Source organism: Mirounga angustirostris, unplaced genomic scaffold (genome assembly GCF_029215605.1).
Source record: "Mirounga angustirostris isolate CCGP_5_RB_7025 unplaced genomic scaffold, mMirAng1.0.hap1 SCAF_15, whole genome shotgun sequence".
Taxonomy (NCBI): Eukaryota; Metazoa; Chordata; class Mammalia; order Carnivora; family Phocidae; genus Mirounga; species Mirounga angustirostris.
Genome location: NW_026991723.1, coordinates 77,559,367 through 77,577,620, shown reverse-complemented (window position 1 = coordinate 77,577,620; position 18,254 = coordinate 77,559,367). Strand labels below are relative to the sequence as shown.

Sequence of the window (18,254 nt, the reverse complement as noted above, 5' to 3'; positions counted from 1 at the left end):
ATTCCAACCATCTGGAAAGTCCTTAGCTTTTGGAACTCCCCACATAACCTCTGTTAAATCACCAGTGATTCCCATCAGGAAGTCAGACTGACTGAAAAATGATATAGCTACTTAAGCATGCTGTTTACGGGAAGACCATCATCTTAGTGGTCCTGAATTGTCCATTGTTAAAAATCTTTAATCATGTGTATCTTTGATTAACTTTTTCCCAGCATCATATGACTATGATATTAATATGAATAAGTAACAACAGTAATAATTCCATTTAGTAACTATCAGTCAAAAGTATAATGGTGAGATAAGAGATTTTATGCATTTTTTTTTTGAGAGAATGGTGCTCTGGTTAAAGAAGAGTGTTAAATAGTCCTTCCTTTGAAGTGAAAGTGGTCTTAAATCCTAACCTCAGAGCTCCCATTTGTTAGCAGGTGAAACTGGTCACATTGTAGAATGTCTCCAAGTGTCCATCTCCTCATCTATAAATTGGAAATAATTAGTATCATCCTAATTCATTCATGTGATATGGCAAATGAGTTAGTACATACAAAGCCTTTGCACAAAATGATTGGTCAGTTAAAGACAGTGGTTGTTATTATTGTCAGCATTATTATTATAGCCAAGTGAGGTCTGCCAAGAAGGTAATGTTACCCCTATTTTATGTATTGAAATCTGAGCCTCAAGGGTCTTGAATGACTTTCCCACAATTATACAACAAGTAAACGGAGAGCCAGACCAGATCTCACTTTCCACCCTCCCAGGCAAGGCAATTCATTGTCCACTGCACCAGAATTCTGCTCCATTAAAAATAAACAGAGTATGCGGGCGCCTGGATGGCTCAGTCGGTTTAAGCTTCTGACTCTTGATTTTGACTCTTGATCAAGATCTCAGGGTTGTGAGACAGAGCCCTGCATGAGGTTACACAGTGGGCGGGCGTGGAGCCTATTTGAGGGTCTCTGTCTCCCTCTCCCTCTGTAGCCCTCCCCCGCCCTCCCTCTCTCTCTCTAAAAAAAGAAAGAAAAAAGGAAGGAAGGAAGGAAGGAAGGAAGGAAGGAAGGAAGGAAGGAAGGAAGGAAGGAAGGAAGGAAGGAAAGAAAGGAAAGGAAAGGAAAGGAAAGGAAAGAAAGAAGGAAGGAAGGAAGGAAGGAAGGAAGGAAGGAAGGAAGGAAGAAGGAAGGAAGGAAGGAAGGGAAAGAAAGGAAAGAAAGAAAAGGAAAGAAAAGAAAACAACAACAACAGACTATGGCTTTTGCCCCTTTGTAAATTCTAGCAGCAGTGTCTGGTAATCTGGTGTGTTTCAGAGCTGGGCCTCTGCCTCCAGAGCTGGGCCTCTGCCTCCTCTTTCCATTCTCCCTCCCCAAGAGTCAAATGCTTGAGTTTTACTCTAAGACCTCCTGCCTTAGAGACCTTCAGAATTCCAGGTTTCTATATCAACTTCATATCAATCTTGGGACATTTCCTGTTGTTAAGGTAGACCCTTCAAGCAGATAAATTTAGAGGTGTGTTGTGTCTCCCTTTCATTCTCTATTGTACTTTCATAGTAGCCCTGTAGCGTAGGAGAGACCTACCCTTGCTACTCAAGAAAAACTAGAATTAGCCTAAGAAACTTGTTCAAAATTATATTGTGAGGGTATGGCAGAACCAGGATCCAAACCCAAATCCATCATACACATCTGCTGGACTAGCAGCTCCATAAATAAGTCCACATAGGATTTTTTTAAATCTGTGCCACCTTTATTTATTTATGTATTTATTTGAGGAGGGGGAGGGGCAGAAGGAGAAGGAAAGAGAGAATTTCAAGCAGGCTCCATGCCCAGCACAGAGCCCCGTAATACGGGGCTCAATCTTACAACCCTGAGATCATGACCTGAGCCAAAATCAAGAGTCAGATGCTTAACCAACTGAGCCATTCAGGCACCACTTACACCCCCTATATTTAATAACAAATACTAGAATATTACATGGGAAGAAAATAAAAGACTTTCCAGCCACTGCTGATTTTCAGAGCATCAGTATTCTTCTTCAATTAGCAAAATAGATTATTAGCATTCTAGGTGGTAGGCTGAAATTCACACTCTCGGACTCTGAGCTATTGGAGTCTTCTCATTTATCCGAGCTAAAGGAAGGGAGAGTAATCGTGCCAGTAGGAAACCCAGTGCAAGGTTCATGCTATGTTGTTCCTTCTCCAGACAGTCCATTTTAAATCCTGTGTTAAGGCACATTGCTAAAGTTGATGAACTCAGACTATATCAGCTCCATATCAAGTTGCTTTCTAGTGCCATTTGATGAAGACATGGAAAGGAATAGCTTTATTTAGTTAGTTAGTTAGCTGGTTAGTTAGTTAGTTCAGTTAGCCAACATATAGTACATCATTAGTTTTTGATGTGTTCAATGATTCATTAGTTGCATATAACACCCAGTGCTCATCACAACATGTGCCCTCCTTAATACCCATCACCCAGTTACCCCATCCCCTCACCCCCTCCTTTCCTTAATCCTCCATTTGTTTCCTGGAGTCCAGAGTCTCTCATGATTTATCCCACTCTGATTTCTTCCTATTCAGTTTTCCTTCCCTTCTCCTGTGGTCCTCCACACTATTCCTTATGTTCCACATATGAGTGAAACCATATGATAATTGTCTTTCTCTGCTTGACTTATTTCATTTAGCATAATCCCCTCCAGTTCCATCCATGTCGATGCAAATGGTAGTATTCATCCTTTCTGATGGCTGAGTAATATTCCATTGTATGTATGAACCACATCTACTTTATCCAGTCATCTGTTGAAGGACATCTTGGCTCCTTCCACAGTTTGGCTGTTGTAGACATTGTTGCTATGAACATGGGGATGCATGTACCCCTTCTTTTCACCAAGTCTGTATCTTTGGAATAGACTTATTTAAAGTCATGTGGCAGAAAAGATCACTGAGTACAGGGTGGTGGGTAATTGCTATAAATACAGAATCAGCTGGGCCCATCTGGAAGGCCATTTGGATGGACCTACTTACATGAAAATCCTGGGAGCATCATGGAAAAGAATGTACTCTGTTGGAAAAGAGAGTTGAAGTGGGAAGGGCTTAGTCCTTCATCATGAGAGGAAATGGTTGATTTCATGGACTGCTTGATATCTATTATACAGCTCAGCCTTCAGCTCAACACCCATCCTTTGGTTTCACCTTCATATCTGGGTTCTGGGGTTGAGCTCTGGCCATAGCAAAGAGAAAATAAAAATAAAGAACAGTAGTAGTAAAATCTCTATAAGAAATAGAAGGAAGGCATTAGAGAAACCATCTACTCTCGTTGGCTTTTGATAGAAGAGAGACTGGGTTTAAATCCAAGCTGTGCATTTACTAGCTGTGTGACTTTGGCTAGGTTACTTATAGTCTCAGAGTCTTTGTTTCCTAATGGGTAATAATGCTGATATTACTAGTATCCATCTCATAATCATGGTATGGGAATTTAAATTAGATATCATACATAAAGCAGTAGAGTAGGACCTAAAAATAGCAACTAAAGATAAATGTTATAAGTCCTCTTCCCTTCTTCTGCAAAGTAACTTTTGGAATGCTTGGAGTTAAGGAACTGAGTGGAGGAAGCAGTTGAGAACATCCATGCAGACAACAACAGAGACAAGAAACAGCTGTGAAAGCTAGAGCCCCAGACACTGCATGGGCAGCAAAGAGCTGTGGTCTGGAACCTGGGGGCCTTGAGACACAGAGGACAACATCCCTGTAGAGATGGGTCTTCATTCACTCATCAATTCTTTAAACAGACAGATGTTATTCTGTCCACTCTGTGCAAGCCATCAAGCTCAGGGCTGGGGCAGCAAAGGATGAATGGATATGCTCCCTGCCCTCACAGAGGGTGATCATTCTTGCGGAGGACTGTGTTTATGTAAGACCCTCCAGGAACCTGCTGGTGATTTCTAGAAAGGTAACAAAGTCCAGAAAGAGGCTGGGGTTCTGACAATCCTGTGGGTGGGAGCCGAGTCAGAAGGAAACTGCCTAATTACAGTCCTCCTCTGGTCCCACGCGTTAGGAAAACAGCAATTGCTAAAATGCTGGGGGTTTTTTTGAGAAGACCACTCAATATTTCTTTCTGTTCTCCCTTTATGAAGTCCCAGAGGATTACTCCTCCATAAAAATAGTATCCCATATATGTGCAATCATGCTTAATACTGACAGCAGTTCACAGAGTTTACCCTCATGTTATATTTGAGTTAGCTAGGCACCCATAACAGTGAAGCCCAGAGCAGATGTGGTAAATGGTAAGTCTGAGTTGTGCTTTCTCCAGAAGCCACAAAATATCCAACTATCCAAAACACTGCAGGGGTGGCAAGGGAGCTCTCTCGAGTCTGAATGGGGATGCACTATGCTAAAGCTTACTCTTAGTGTCTTCCATTCCTCTTTTCACTCTTCGTCCAGCTTTTCTGGTTCTTCTCAATTACCCTTATTGTCCAGGCATACTTTGTTTGAATCTCCCTCATATCCTTTATGGAAAGAAAAGTGTTATAAACAAATCATTCAGTATATATGATATATATATGCATATGTATTTGCCTAATGATTCATGGTTTCAGTGAAAAACCCTTGGCCAGAGTTGACTACGCAGAGAACTACAGCAGTTTCACTTCTCGTTTTACTGACTTGAAGCGTGAAGCATTGGGGTGCAGTGGAAAGTGAGCTGCCCCAAGGAGGCTGGGGGCCCAAGTCCAGGCCCTGCCATTCACTTATACTGTGGCCTATTGACAATAAACTTACTTCCTTCAACTTCAGGTTTCATGTCGGTAAAATGGGGAAACTAATTCTTAACCTGCTACCTTACCCGGATAATAAGAAATTCAGATGTGGTCATAATTGTGTGACTGTGTTCCAAGTTGTAGGGTATTACACAAATTGAAGGCATTCTAATTAGTATTAATTTCTCTCTATTCCACTCTTCATCTCTCTTAATCTGAAGAACTTAAATGGCTTCAAAGGACCTGCCCCTGGTCTGACTTTCCTCTTTCCTCCCCTTATGTTTCCGTCCTATCATTTCTTTCCCTCCTTGTCTGCCTCACCTGCATTTTCAGAATTTCATCTGGGAAAGGGGAATGATGGGAAGGAAGCCAGCGTCAGCCTTGTATACAGGAAACATTCCAGCTTCATTTTGATTTTCCTCCTTGGAGTCTTGTATATTTGCTTGAACTAATACACATATGCAGAACCCACGCTCAGATATGAGCACAAGCACACTCATGATGGCCTGGACACACACAATAACACATGCCTTCAGGCATACTCAGAATCTAATACAGATGTTTTTATATAAGCAATCACAAACACAAGAGTAGAGAACCTATCTCAAACAGCTGTAGAATTCCACATCAAACACACATCTTGCCCTTGCAATAGAATCACACTGTTCCATGCAGATATGACCGCATATTTGCGATGCAAGAACATGTGCTCTTGCATACCCACAGACACAGCAACACATAGAGGCATGCACACAAAGACACAGATCCACTTTCACTACCATGTAAGACCTATAAGCACACCCAGGCATGTTAAACAACCCCAGTTATGCTCCAACCAAAATACACTCTGAAACAGTCACAAACACACTCCTGGGTTGCGGCCGTTTCCCGTTTTGACAACCATATTTTCCAAATTACCTTGTTGTTCTTCCTGGGGAAGAAGGCTGTATGTGTGTTCGTCTAAGAATTCCCCTTAACATGACCCACATTAACCTCAGTGACATTATAACATCTACTTTTTCCTAAATATGGTCACGGGGAGTAGTACTCAACAGGAAGCAGAAGTGTGCACTCTCCACCTTGAACCATTTCATAATCACCTGAAAAAGTCAGTATTCCGTGAGCAAATACTCATTTCCTGCAAAAGAAACTGCTGCAGCTCTTTCATGTGGTCATCCCAGCTATATCAACCCTATGTTTCTGGGACCATCAAGAACTGACCTCCAGATCAACCCATTTCTTGGCCTACCCTTAGCCCCGAATTGCTTATTATAGGACTGGGAATTTGGACTTGTCCCTCTCTATTACAATAAGTGCTACTTTCAACCAAATTATTTTAATGCTTCCTTCATGACAGTCATAACTTAGTAGGTAATAACTTTAGAGTGACATCAAGTGACAAAGTGATGGAGTGTACTTTACATATTTGCTTGAATGATAGTGCTTAAATATGGAAATTTCCAGCATGTCTCTAACAGCCTTATTTATGGTAAGAGTTTATAGAGGAGACATGAAAAATTAGAATTGGATTTTATAAAAAACAAAAATGTATCAGGCACAATTAGTTAATAAATAGAACATACTAAAGAATGGCCAGGATATCTGTGGATATGTGTTAATCAGACTTCCTTGGGAATTAGGAACTAGACTTTAGCCTTTGTAAAGAAACTGGCTTCAAATGGAGGGGGAAGGGTCTGAATCTGGAGCCTTCTGAGTCATCAAGTGGCATTTAAATTTCATTCAATAGAAAAGGGAAAGGTGAGCATAGACCTTGTTCAGTTAAAACTGCCAAAACAGCTTTAAGATGGCTAGCATGTAAAACATGAGGTGGTTTCCATCCAAAGACTAAGGTGAAGAACGATGTCTTCTTCCTGATCTATCTGGGGCCCAATCTCTTAGTTCTAATTCAGTTTGATGGGGTAAAAATTGAGTTGACTTTCCATACCATGGACTCCTGAGCTGATTTGGTGGAAGCATGCACCTGGAGGTTCTCTGATTTAGCACAGTATTATTCCCTCTGCACTGTAAACTCCATGAGGTCAGCTGTCCTCTGTACCTAATGCACCACTGAATCATCGGCCCTTAGCACAATGCCAGGTATGTCGCAGCATTTAATACTCGTTAACTGAACAAGTATGGGGTCCATCTGGGCAAGGAGCACCACGGGAGCTTTTCCTCCCCAGGCAGAGGTTACTGTTTCATGTTAGCTGTTTTCTGCATCTGCCATTCCTTCTGGACTCCACGGTTTACCATCCAGCAAGGCTTTTCGGAGTCGTCTCCAAAAGATGTGCCGTCCCAGGACACTGTCTTCCCACTCCAGGTAAGTGTTCCTGCTGAGAAGGCGATACAGTTCCACCTGCTGCCGCAGTAGGGACTTCTCCACCTTCTGCAGGACAATGAAGATGATGCCGGCACGACTGCTAAGAAACTGCCAGGTCTGGGCAATCTCATACTCAAAGATGCACCACCGACTCTGGATGAAGTGTTGGGACACCACGACAATAACTTTCCGACTTTTGTAGAAACCTTCCTGGATGATGTTGGCAGCTATGGCCACCCCAGGAATAAAGTCTCTGTAGTGAAGGCAGAGCTGAAAAGGGGGTACCCCCTCCTCCAAGTTCTTTACCAGTTCATTCCTCACCCAGTCTTCATCCTGGCTTGAGTAGATAACGAAGGCATCATAGGTGCTTTCGCCTCTGTTGTACTTTTTGCAGCCAGCAAGAAGCATCAGGTGGAAATAGAACTTATACACCAAAACTGCTACCAGAGAAACCATGAGTACAGTGAACACTGACACACTAATGATAGTCTTGCTCCTCTGACAGGTGGCATTCCTAAAACTCAACATGGGCATGCCCTGCATGTCCAAAGGTTTTGCACACACCATTTGTTCAGTTTCCACCAAGAGCTGCTTGTGGTCCTTGACCCACTGCAGGAAATTCTGGTGTTCACAAACACAAGCAAAGTCATTCTGAGTAAGATTTAAGGAAACTAGATTACTTGGGAAATGCTGCCATTCTCGCTCCTTGGAGGCCACTATTCGGTTAAAACTGCAATCCAGAATTTGGAGGGAGAGGAGAGGTTCATAAGGGAGTGTATCCAATGACAAGAGGTTGTTATGACTCATATTTATCAACTGAAGTTTAGGAAGTGAGCCAAATGCCACCGGGGATACCTGTTCCAGCTGACACCTAGAGAGATCTAGAATAGTCAAGTTGGTCAGGTCTTTGAAAATATTTGGAAGGAAGTTGTTCTGAAAAGAATTGCCAGCCATTTTCAAGACTTGGAGGCTGACCAAGCCATCAAAGATGCCCTGGAAGACAACTTGGGTGTGAGTATAAGAAATATCAAGGTAACGGAGGTTTCTGAGAGATAGGAATACTGAAAAATCACTGGCCTGTTTCAAATTGGAATGCTGGAAATCTAAATATTCTAGTTGTTCTAAGCCCAAGAAGTTTGAACTCATGGTAATAATATCATTGAAGCTCAGATCTAAATGCTTCAGTCTGCTTGTCCCCAATTTAGAGTGAGAACAGCAACCCTTGAAACTCAGGCCATTTCTACTGAGATCTAGAAACTCAAGGCTTTCCAGCTTCATCTCAGTAAAAGGGCTCACGCCTTTGTTGTGAGTGAGAACAAACTCCTTGAGAGAGTCCAGCTCCCATGTGGGAAATTCTTCAAATCCACAGTTAACCATTTCCAACCGTCGCCATCTGAGATTTTTAGGAAGGTATTTTGGCCTCTTTAAAGACAGATGCACCAGAGAAATTGTAGAAACATTTACCAAACAATTAAATAAGTCAGTAGTATCCTCTGAAAAATCATCAAAGTATGCTATCCGGAATTTTTCAATTGTCAAATTGCACAGTCCCTCCAGGAGAGATTTGTCAAAGCTTTCCAAGTTCCTTTCATTTTTAAATTCTCCCAGAACCAACTGATGGATCTTTAAACCAGCCAGACCTTGAATACAAGTTTTCATTACATCTGTACTATTAAAATTACTTCTCAAAGTCAGTTCACGGAGTTTAATTTCTTTAAAGGCACCTGGTTGGATAAAGTATAAAGGGTTCAGGGACAAGTCTAAAGAAAGGTTGAGAAGAGGCATTTGATGTAGAACCTGCAAGTCTTCATGATAAATATTTTGGATCTTGTTATTGGAAAGATCCAAGTACTCCAGGTTGGGCATGTTAGAAAAATATTCAGGTAACTTGAAGGAATGGATAAGATTGTGAGCCACATTAAGATCCTTCAAAGTTTTGAGATGTCCAATGGGGAAGTCCTCTAGAGATTGTAGGTTTGTGTCCACGGCCACCAGCTTCTGTAAACTTGAGAGTCCAAAAAAGGCTCCTGGGAATAACCTCTGGATAGGGTTTCCTGTCAATATCAAGATGGAGAGGTGGTTTAGGCCCTGATACGCATCATCGTCAATTATCCGAATTTCACACCTACAGGGAAAAGAGATACAGATTATATTTCTGCTGAATTAAAACTCAAAAAGGAATAACCATACCAGTCTTCCAGCTCTTCTCACAGATGAGACATGACATATGATTGTGCATTGACAAAGACATGAAGCAGGACAGATGATGACATGAACAAATAAGAAGCCCCACAGATGCAGTATTATCCTACTGGACACAATGGCAAACTCTTTTTGTCACAATAGGCACACATGCTAAGCAGAGGCAGGACATCCCTCAAAAGGAAATCAGTTAGAGATCAATAATTGGGGCACATGAAGACTGTATGGCTGATAGAGTATGTAACTGCCTTGGATTAACTTCAGCCATTTCCTGCCACATGTAATTGTGATTATCCGTCAGATTGGTATAGATAATCAAGATAGCGGTTAGCTGTTAAGCATGATAAATGACTGGTAAATGTCAATTTCAAAGATATAAAAAATTACACATAAGTGTCACAGGTTTGCACAAGCCTCAAGGTTTATGCAAAGCTCTCCATATATGATAGCTAGATATTTGTAAGTTGTAGTTATCATAGGTAAATGTTAGTAACAAGTGGTAGGAGTGAGTTCTGTGGAAGAAAAGGAAAGTGTACTATGACACCTCACATTAAAGCAATGGCCCAAGACAAGGGGGATCAAAGCAGGCTTCTCTGAGCACATAAGTTGAAATCTGAAGGATGAGTAGGAATTACCAAGAAAAGGAAGTGAACTGAAGAGCAGATACAAAAGTCCTGAGGTGGGCGACAGCCATGATACATGGAGGAACCGTGAGAAACCATGAGAAACTTTTGTGTCTGGTGTACAGAGAGGGAAGTGGAGGGTTGTGAGATGAGGTTGTGGAGAAAGGAGGATACAAAGCAGAGGCTTTCAGACTGGAAAAGCATTTTGACTTTTGCCCCAAGAGAAATGGCAGCTTTGCTATATACAATATTCATGGAAGTGTCCTAGAGACAAGGTTTTTTCCAGCCAACATATGGCGAGATAATGATAAACACTTGCTAGCACTGCAGGTGCATGCCAGTTAGCATTTGCAAATGAGTTATTTGCTAGTCCAACCTGAATTACATTTACAATTTCTCCACTTGTCGTATCCCCTCCATGAGTATCAGGGGTAATAAAAGCATTTTGGCCTAAGCTTTTATTAATTGGTAACTTGATAGAGGGTGGTGGGTGCCATAGGAAGAACACTGGAAAAGGGGACAAGGCATCTCAGTTCTGGTGTCTCTGTGGTCCTCTCATACCTCTATGGATCTCAGTTATCACCATTCTAAATAACCTTGATTATTTCTCATGTTGCTGTCAGTTCTAGGATTTTATAACCCATAATCTTATGTATTAAGCAAGACTGGAGGGGTCTTGCTGTGTCTCTGTCTCATCAGAGGGAGCTCACACTTTTGAGGAGCAGAGCATTAAGATGAAGAGAACATTTAACTCAGAAGCAGGAGATGTGAATATGAATCTCTGCTGCCAACAAGCTCCACAAAATGTAGAGTGCGAACGTAGATAAATTACTGAAACTCTCTGAGTCTCAGTTTCTTCATCTAAAAAAGAAAACAAATATATCAATAGGTTCCCATAGGAATAAAAGGCTGCCTAGGGGACTAGCTGAGTTACTATATGTAAACATTGTGAAGGACTATGAAAAGACAAGGGATATCTATAGTAGTATGTTTGTCCCTGTCCTAAGCCAGGATCTCCTCCTGGCTAACCAGAGGGAGAGCTGTCCTCTCTCTAGACACATAGTTAAGGCCTCTGAGGGAAGTTCCTTCTGTAAGTGGTGAATCAAAGATGAATTGGGACATTGTTTGATGAGAAACTACTTCTTGTTTTAAAAAGGGGGGGGATGATTTGTCTATCTTAATTATAGTTCTTGACAAAATTCTTACTCAGAAAACTGAAATTTAGAAACTAATGAAGTGCTATAATAATATTTTTATCCTTATAAAATCTACTTTATAAGGTTTTTAATATATATACATGTTAACATTCATTATCACATTTATCCCTATGGGGTAAGTTTTACCATTTCTGTTTCACAGATATGAAAACTGATACTCAGGGAGATGAAGTGACATGCCTCAGTCCACATAGCTGTAAATGGTAGAGGAGGACCCAGCTTGGGTCCTCTAACCCCCACAGAGCTCTGTGCTCTACCCTACTGACTATAAAATGCTCCATTCCCCCTTTGTTATATACTCTGTCAGTTTCCAAGTTAGAGTATAAGTCATCAGATGCACACTCTTCTTGCTACAGAAATATCCCACTATAAAGAGGATTTTCATGCTATGATCTTAGAATTTATTAAACATTTCTATAATAAAAAGCCATATATAAAATTCTCCTGCATTTTCCACAAACTCTTATAGAGAATATGATCCATTATCTAGTACATTTTAAAATAAAGCCTTAATGATGATAATAGTTTTAGAATTCAGTTCCCCCAAAAAATAATGATAATACCTTCACCTGCCCTAATAAATGATAAATTTCCCTGCATCAGAAAAGAAAATCTTAGTCACTGTTCTTTCTCACAGTAGATATTTTCCTTTGATCTTGTTATCTTTATCCTTGGGTTACTTGTATCTTCCTATTTCCCTATCCTCTATCCCACTTTCAATATTCTAGACATTCTTTGAATCCCACTCAGTTCATGAAATCTCTCTTCACTACCCACTGCAGAGAAGCCCCCTCTTCTGAACAACACACTATGTTGCCTCTAGTTTGCACATAGCTTATCACTTACTGATGTATATTACCATCCTTATCTCAGGTTCAAAATCAAAAATCAGAATCAAGTAACATTTATTGCATGCCTACTATGTGCCTAGCACCATGCTCAGGATTGTAACATGTTACTTCTTTCAGGTGTGTATGCCCTCTTTAATAGCTGGAGTTGTATATATCAACATACTCTTGTTTCCTAGCAGTCTGTATAATATATAGCTAGTAGTCAGTAAATATCTGCTGGTGAAAGAGTTTGAGTCAATTTTCTCCCCTGACTTAAAAGAATATCAAAAGATAGAACTGTCCTTAAAAACTTTCTCATCCAGCTTCTCATTTCACAGATGAGACAATGAGATCAGGAGAAGGGAGGTGGCTCGCCCAAAGTTATACAGCAAGTAAGATATCTGTTGAATGAATGAGTGAATAAAGATGAGACTCCTGACATAAGAATGAAGTGATAGAACAATGAGCATTTTACCTTGAGCAGTGTGTAAAAGCTCATTCATTACCTGGATAAATCCAACACCTGCAGTTCTGGGAAGCTGGAGAAGCTATGGCTGCCTAAATGCCTCAGGGGGTTAAAGCTCAGGTCCAGTTTCTTGGTTGATGTGGGGATGTTGTTGGGGATTTTGTCGAGATTCAGCTCCATGCATTTGTAAGTAATGTTAGGAACCACCTGCAATGATCACATGTTAGATACAGTGTCTTAACGCATGCACCTCAACTGCTCTCTCCACTCCCCTTTCCTAGGCCAGAACCTTGGAGACCTCCAGTATAAACACAGGAGCCAGCCAGCCATCCATCCATCCATCCATCATCCAATCATCCATCCGTCCATCTGTCCATCCATCAACCCACCCATTCATTCATTTGTCCACTCACTTTATACTTCTAAAATCTCTTACTCCAGATTTGGATGGGTGGAGCACCTACTATGTCCCCAGTTTTCTAACCTCTACTATCAGAATGTCAGTATTTACAGAGAGGCAATGGAATCAAGTGGTGAAGAGCTGAGGCTCTGGAGTCCAAAAGCCCTGGGTTTCACCCTAGTTCTTCCATGTGATTTGAGGTAAAGTGTTTTTCCCCAAGTACCCGACAATTGTATACAGCCTTGGGGAAACTACCAGTTAAAGTGTCCATACTTCACAGTCATTGCTCAGTTTTTACCAATGGCATTCTCTCTCTTGGTTCATTGACCTTTGAGCAGGTGATCTGGAAATGGGGAAAAATCTTTAGGATGTATGGACTCCAAAGATGAAACCAGTATATAAGGTCAAGTGGTTCATGGTCTTGTTTCCATCATACTTTCCCAAATTCTTTGTAAGCCCTTATTCTCTAACCTCCCATTTAATTTCTGAATTCTCTGATTTCTTCAACAAAATTTCTTGCTTAAGCCAGCTAATTTTGGTTTTCTGTTTAAAACCAATAGAATCTGTTAAAAGGATTAAACGAAATGAGGTCTTTAAAGAGATTATCTTGAAGCCTATTACAGTGAAAATGATCAATAATTGTTAACATTTATTATTAGCAGTTATTATTAATCCCCTAACATATATGGGCATATTTCTTATATGTTATATGCTTTATTTTAATCTTCAAATGAACCTTTTAAAGAAGAAGAATTCAGAGAGAAAAAGTAATATGCATAAAGTATCACAGGTCACATGTGCAGCTCTTCACTTCATTGGCATGTCTCCTGAAATGCTATCCCTTATAGGAGCCTCCCAGACCGTACTGTGTAATAGTGGATGGTAACAGGCTTCCTTCCTTTACCCTCTTCCATCTATCTCCACATGGTGTATCACCATCTAACATAAATTATCCATGTGATTGTTCCATGTGTGTTGTTCATCTCCCTCTCTAGATTGTAAGCTTTGGTATTCTTGCTCTCTGCTGTGTCTCCAGTGCTCAGAATTGTGCCTGGCAAATGGTTAATGCATACTATTTATTGAATACATGAATGAATAACTGATTGAAGATTTGCTTCAATCCAAATTGTAGGCATTTTCTCTAAGGGCTTTGGGCAGTGCCGAGACCCATGTGATACGGCTCCAGACTTCAGTGAGCTCACAATCTAGAGGAAGAGTTGAGGTGGGAACACGCCTCACACTACTGAACAGGACCATAAACCAGGCCTGGACAATAACTTCCTCTAGCTCATAAATGGTAGAGATCAATTCCAGATCCAGGGATTATAGATGGCTTCTGAGAAAGAGAGGATTTCAAGGTAAGTCTTGAAGGATGAGTAAGATTTGGACACGTGGAAAGAGGAAGAGGGAGAGAACAGCGTAAGCAAGAAGGGAAGAAACTAATTCAGAGCACCTGGCATGAAGTAGGAGAGGTGAAACCTAAGTAGGTGGGGAAGCCAGAGCCCTGTGGCAATACTTTTAATCATCTAACATGTGTAAGTTGAACACCTGCTAGGTGCTAGGCACTGGGTGTAGTGTAAGCTTTGACAGTTGGCTTTTCTTATAAAGCAGGTGCCTGATTTAAGCTTTGACTAGGGAGGCATCCACTTCAAAGAGGGCTATCTCCAAGAAACACAAAGCCAACCACATGACTAGATAAAGAGCCAGGCCACTTCCCCTCACTTAGCCTTCTTCCTGCACCCCTTCCCACCACCCCTTCCTAAATCCCTGCTCTTATATTTTAAATTCACCAATAAAGAGGGAGCCAGGGAAACCCTAGTCCCCCATCCTCAACCCCAATAATGAAAACTCCACATGCTTGAGAGCTATTTCTCTCTACCCTCAGCATTGCTTTGTGGCCCTACTTGTGTAATTTCCAGGTCTTCGAAGTAATAAACTTTCAGTTTTTCAAAGTGTCCTGATGATTATTGATGAAGGGTACCTTACAATCATAAAGAACCACAGGGGCTAGTCCAACCACAACATGGTTATTGATAGGCTGAGACCAGCACAAAACACTGGGAAATAGTGGTAAATAAAATCAACAATGGTGTATTTTGCTTATAGATCCCATTTCAAAGGGAAGGACAAACAATGTACAAATACACAAAAAAACGTATAATGGTATGCTATAAAAAAAATAAAGCATCTAGAGATTAGAGGCCAATATGGGGAGTAGGGAGTTCTACATGAGATGATCAAGGAATACTCCCAGAAGGAGGTGACATTTAAGCAGAAATATAAATGAAGTGAGGGATTAAGTCATGAAGAAATCTAAGACTGTCCAACACGATAGCCCCTATCCACACATGACTACTTAGCACAAGAAACTTAGTCTAAGCTGAGAGGCATGTAAACAGTGAAATACATACTAAATTGCAAACACTTAGTACCAATGAAAGAATGTGAAGTATTTTATTAATAGTTTAGTATATATTACATTTTGAAATAATATTTTGAATATACTGGGTTAAGTAAAAATATTATTAAACTTAAACTTACCCATTTTAATTTTTTTTCAATGTGGCCACTAGAAAATTTAAAGCTACGTTTAACTGATGAATCATTGAACACTATATCTTAAACTAATGATGTACTATATGTTGGCTAATTGAATTTAAATTAAACAAAAAACTTATAAAGACATTAGAATGGGGGCGCCTGGGTAGCTCAGTCGGTTAAGTGACTGACTCTTAATTTGGCTCAGGTCCTGATCTTAGGGTTGTGAAATCAAGCCCCCTGATAGGTTCCATGCTCAGTGCAGTCGGCTTGGGATTCTCTCCCTTTCCCTCTTCCCCTCCCCCTCCACTCACACACACGCATGCTCTCCCTTTCTCGCTCTCTGGGGACATTAGAATGGTTGGGAAATAAAATAACAATTATTAACTTCCAGTCATAAATAAATAAATAGATAGATAAATAAATTTAGCTAAAATTTAGTTAAATAAAAATTTGGCTAAATTTAGTTACATCTATTATTTAAATTAGATCATGTGACCCACATGGTATTACCTTTATGCAGGACTGATCTAGGAGCAAAACATTCTAGCTAGAAGAAATAGCCAGTGCAAAAGCCCTGGGGTAACAAACGGTCCTAATAGCACTCAGAAGTTATTACAAGTTGTTAAGAGGGCAATTTGTTAGAACTGAGCCTCAGGCAAAACAACAACAAATAAACAACAAACAAAAATGTGCAGAGTGAATTAGAGTGGAAAGGGGACTAGGAGGCAGGAGACCATCCAAGAGTCAAGGTGAGGGGGACTGAGGACCTGCTCTAGGGTGACACTGAGGGGATGGGCAAGGTTGGACAGGTTTTGGAGACTGAGAATATGGGGTGTGGACAAAGGGAAGGTGTGATTTTATCCAGGGGTGACTGATTAGAAGATCCATTCCCATTAACCTAAGAGCAGGAGGGACATAGAGAAGACAATGAGCAGGGCTCTGGGCAGGGAGTTGGAGGAAGGGAGGACTTTGAGATGACAAATTCATCTTTATTGCATATTAAAGTACATTATTTCCCCAGTGCCCTCACTCTCAGGACTCTGGCTGATGATGCTCTTCTTGAGTTTCTGACCCTGCCACACACTAAATCCCAAGACAATCCCTCAGTTGTTGGGTTCTAAGATGGACTTCCCAAGCACTTGTGAAGTCCACGCAGGGGAAAACAAAAGAGATCCATCATGAATGAGATTACACAAAAGTCGGTTGGTGTTTCACAAAGAAAGAAACCATTGCATTAGCTCTCACTTTACATGATTTTCTCTCTCTCTCTCCCCGCCCCTTTTCTCTTTGTCTCTTTCTCTCCATCTTTTTCTTTATTTCTCTCTCTCCACTTTTCTTTTCCAATCTCATTTATTTTCATCCTTTGGAACTAGGGCTAGATCTAAAAGTCTGAAATCCACTTAGAAAGTTCTCCCTATTAAGAGACAAAAAACAAAACAAAGCACTTTCCTGAGATGGAAAGGGGCAAAGTGAGTGCCTGAAGCTGAGAGGACAGTCCACCAGCAGAAAGGAATGACAGGAAGCAGACCTCTTACAACTCTCTATTGAAGTAGGTATTATTATAAGGCTACTGTGGATGTAAAAACTAGCTTCAGGGGCGCCTGGGTGGCTCAGTCGTTAAGCGTCTGCCTTCGGCTCAGGTCATGATCCCAGGGTCCTGGGATCGAGCCCCGCATCGGGCTCCCTGCTCCACGGGAAGCCTGGTTCTCCCTCTCCCACTGCCCCCGCTTGTGTTCCTGCTCTCGCTGTGTCTCTCTCCGTCAAATAAATAAATAAAATCTTTAAAAAAAAAAAAAAAAAACTAGCTTCAGAGAGGTTTAATACCTTCTTCAAGGTCACGTAACCCAGAAGTCAAAGAACAGTGATTTTAAGCAGATCTATCTGACCTAAAGCCCCTATTAGCACTTAAAGTCCTAAATGGGCCATGAGCCCATGGGCTGCCTGTTGGTGCTATGTAACCATGAACTGCTCGGTCCGTGTGGCTTCTCAAGTCCTTAAGGTAATTTGGCTCCTTGTTGCAAATGAAACTAGCCAACTAGGAGGGAGCCACAGTGGGAAGTTCTAGGCAGAGAGCAGCTTTTCAGAAGCAAGGCAAATCTCCCAGGAGATGAACTGACCCAGAACCACATACCTGCACACAAGGCTCCCAGCTCTCGGGTCTCAGGCAGGAGAGGAAGGCCATGGCTGGGATCAGCATCCCAGCCAGGCAGGTAGGAGACATCATTCTGGCATTTTCTGTGCCCAGAAGTGGCTCTGTGAAACATGACACGCGGTATCCGCCTGCAGGGGTGGCCGCTGGGGCACTGCAGCCTTCTCTCTTGCCCCTGCTGGATGCCCCAGGACAGTTACTATATTCAGAGCAATGCTGCTGCATTAAGGGGCAAGAGGAAGTGAGAGTGGCAACCTTAGCATTCTGGGCTTTTGTTTCTCTAATATTTACGTCCCCAGTCACAGGAGAGGAAGTTAGAAGAAGAAGAACAAAACGTCCGCAGATCAGTGGTCCAAGTAACAGCAAGAGGAAGCTGGCTTTAATCCCGGGAAGTCATCTGACCTCCGGGTTAGTGAACTTGGGAAAACAGTCAGACCGGTCAAACAGCCTGTGCAGCAATCCAGGACGGTGGCTTTCAGATTTCATTTTAGAGTGGAAACTCGCCCTGTGTATCAGGGTCCTAGGGCCACCACGAAAAATTACCGCAGGCTGGTGGCTTCCAGGACAGACCTTTATCTGCTTACGAAGTTCTAGAGGCTGGAAGTCTGAGATCAGGGTGTTGGCGGCTTTTGATTGGTTCTCAGGCTCTCTCCTTGGCTTGCAGGTGGCTGTCTTCACTTGGTCTTCCCTCCATGCGTATCTGTGCCCTAATTTCCCCTTCTTAGAAGGACGCCATACGTTTTGGATTAGGGCCTACCTGTGTGACTTCATTTTA

The 18,254-nt window shown here is 41.5% G+C and overlaps 1 protein-coding gene across 3 annotated transcripts; it reads right to left on the bottom strand.

Moving 5' to 3' along the window:
* Window positions 1–1,706: 1,706 nt before the first annotated feature.
* TLR4 (toll like receptor 4) lies at window positions 1,707–17,747 on the bottom strand. Of its 3 annotated transcripts, none has more exons than XM_045883016.3 (3): window positions 17,462–17,747; window positions 12,430–12,596; window positions 1,707–9,176 (listed from the first exon to the last, which is right to left on the bottom strand). In XM_045883016.3, the coding sequence occupies exons 1-3, from the start codon at window positions 17,702–17,704 to the stop codon at window positions 6,935–6,937; spliced, it is 2,652 nt and encodes an 883-aa protein (XP_045738972.2). In that variant the 5' UTR covers window positions 17,705–17,747; the 3' UTR covers window positions 1,707–6,934. The 3 variants fall into 3 exon arrangements, with proteins under 3 accessions (XP_045738972.2, XP_054365351.1, XP_045738973.1); XM_054509376.2 differs by having other exon boundaries at window positions 1,707–9,105; window positions 17,462–17,600; XM_045883017.2 differs by lacking the exon at window positions 12,430–12,596 and having other exon boundaries at window positions 1,707–9,105.
* Between the last annotated feature and the right edge of the window lie 507 nt (window positions 17,748–18,254).

Excerpts from the sequence above, each read along its gene's own strand:
- TLR4 (XM_045883016.3), bottom strand. The coding sequence starts at position 17,704 with ATGCAGCAGCATTGCTCTGAATATAGTAACTGTCCTGGGGCATCCAGC. Across the intron at positions 12,597-17,461 it reads GCTGGGAGCCTTGTGTGCAG|GTGGTTCCTAACATTACTTA; the intron begins GTATGTGGTTCT and ends TGATCATTGCAG. Across the intron at positions 9,177-12,429 it reads CAGGTGTTGGATTTATCCAG|GTGTGAAATTCGGATAATTG; the intron begins GTAATGAATGAG and ends TTTTCCCTGTAG.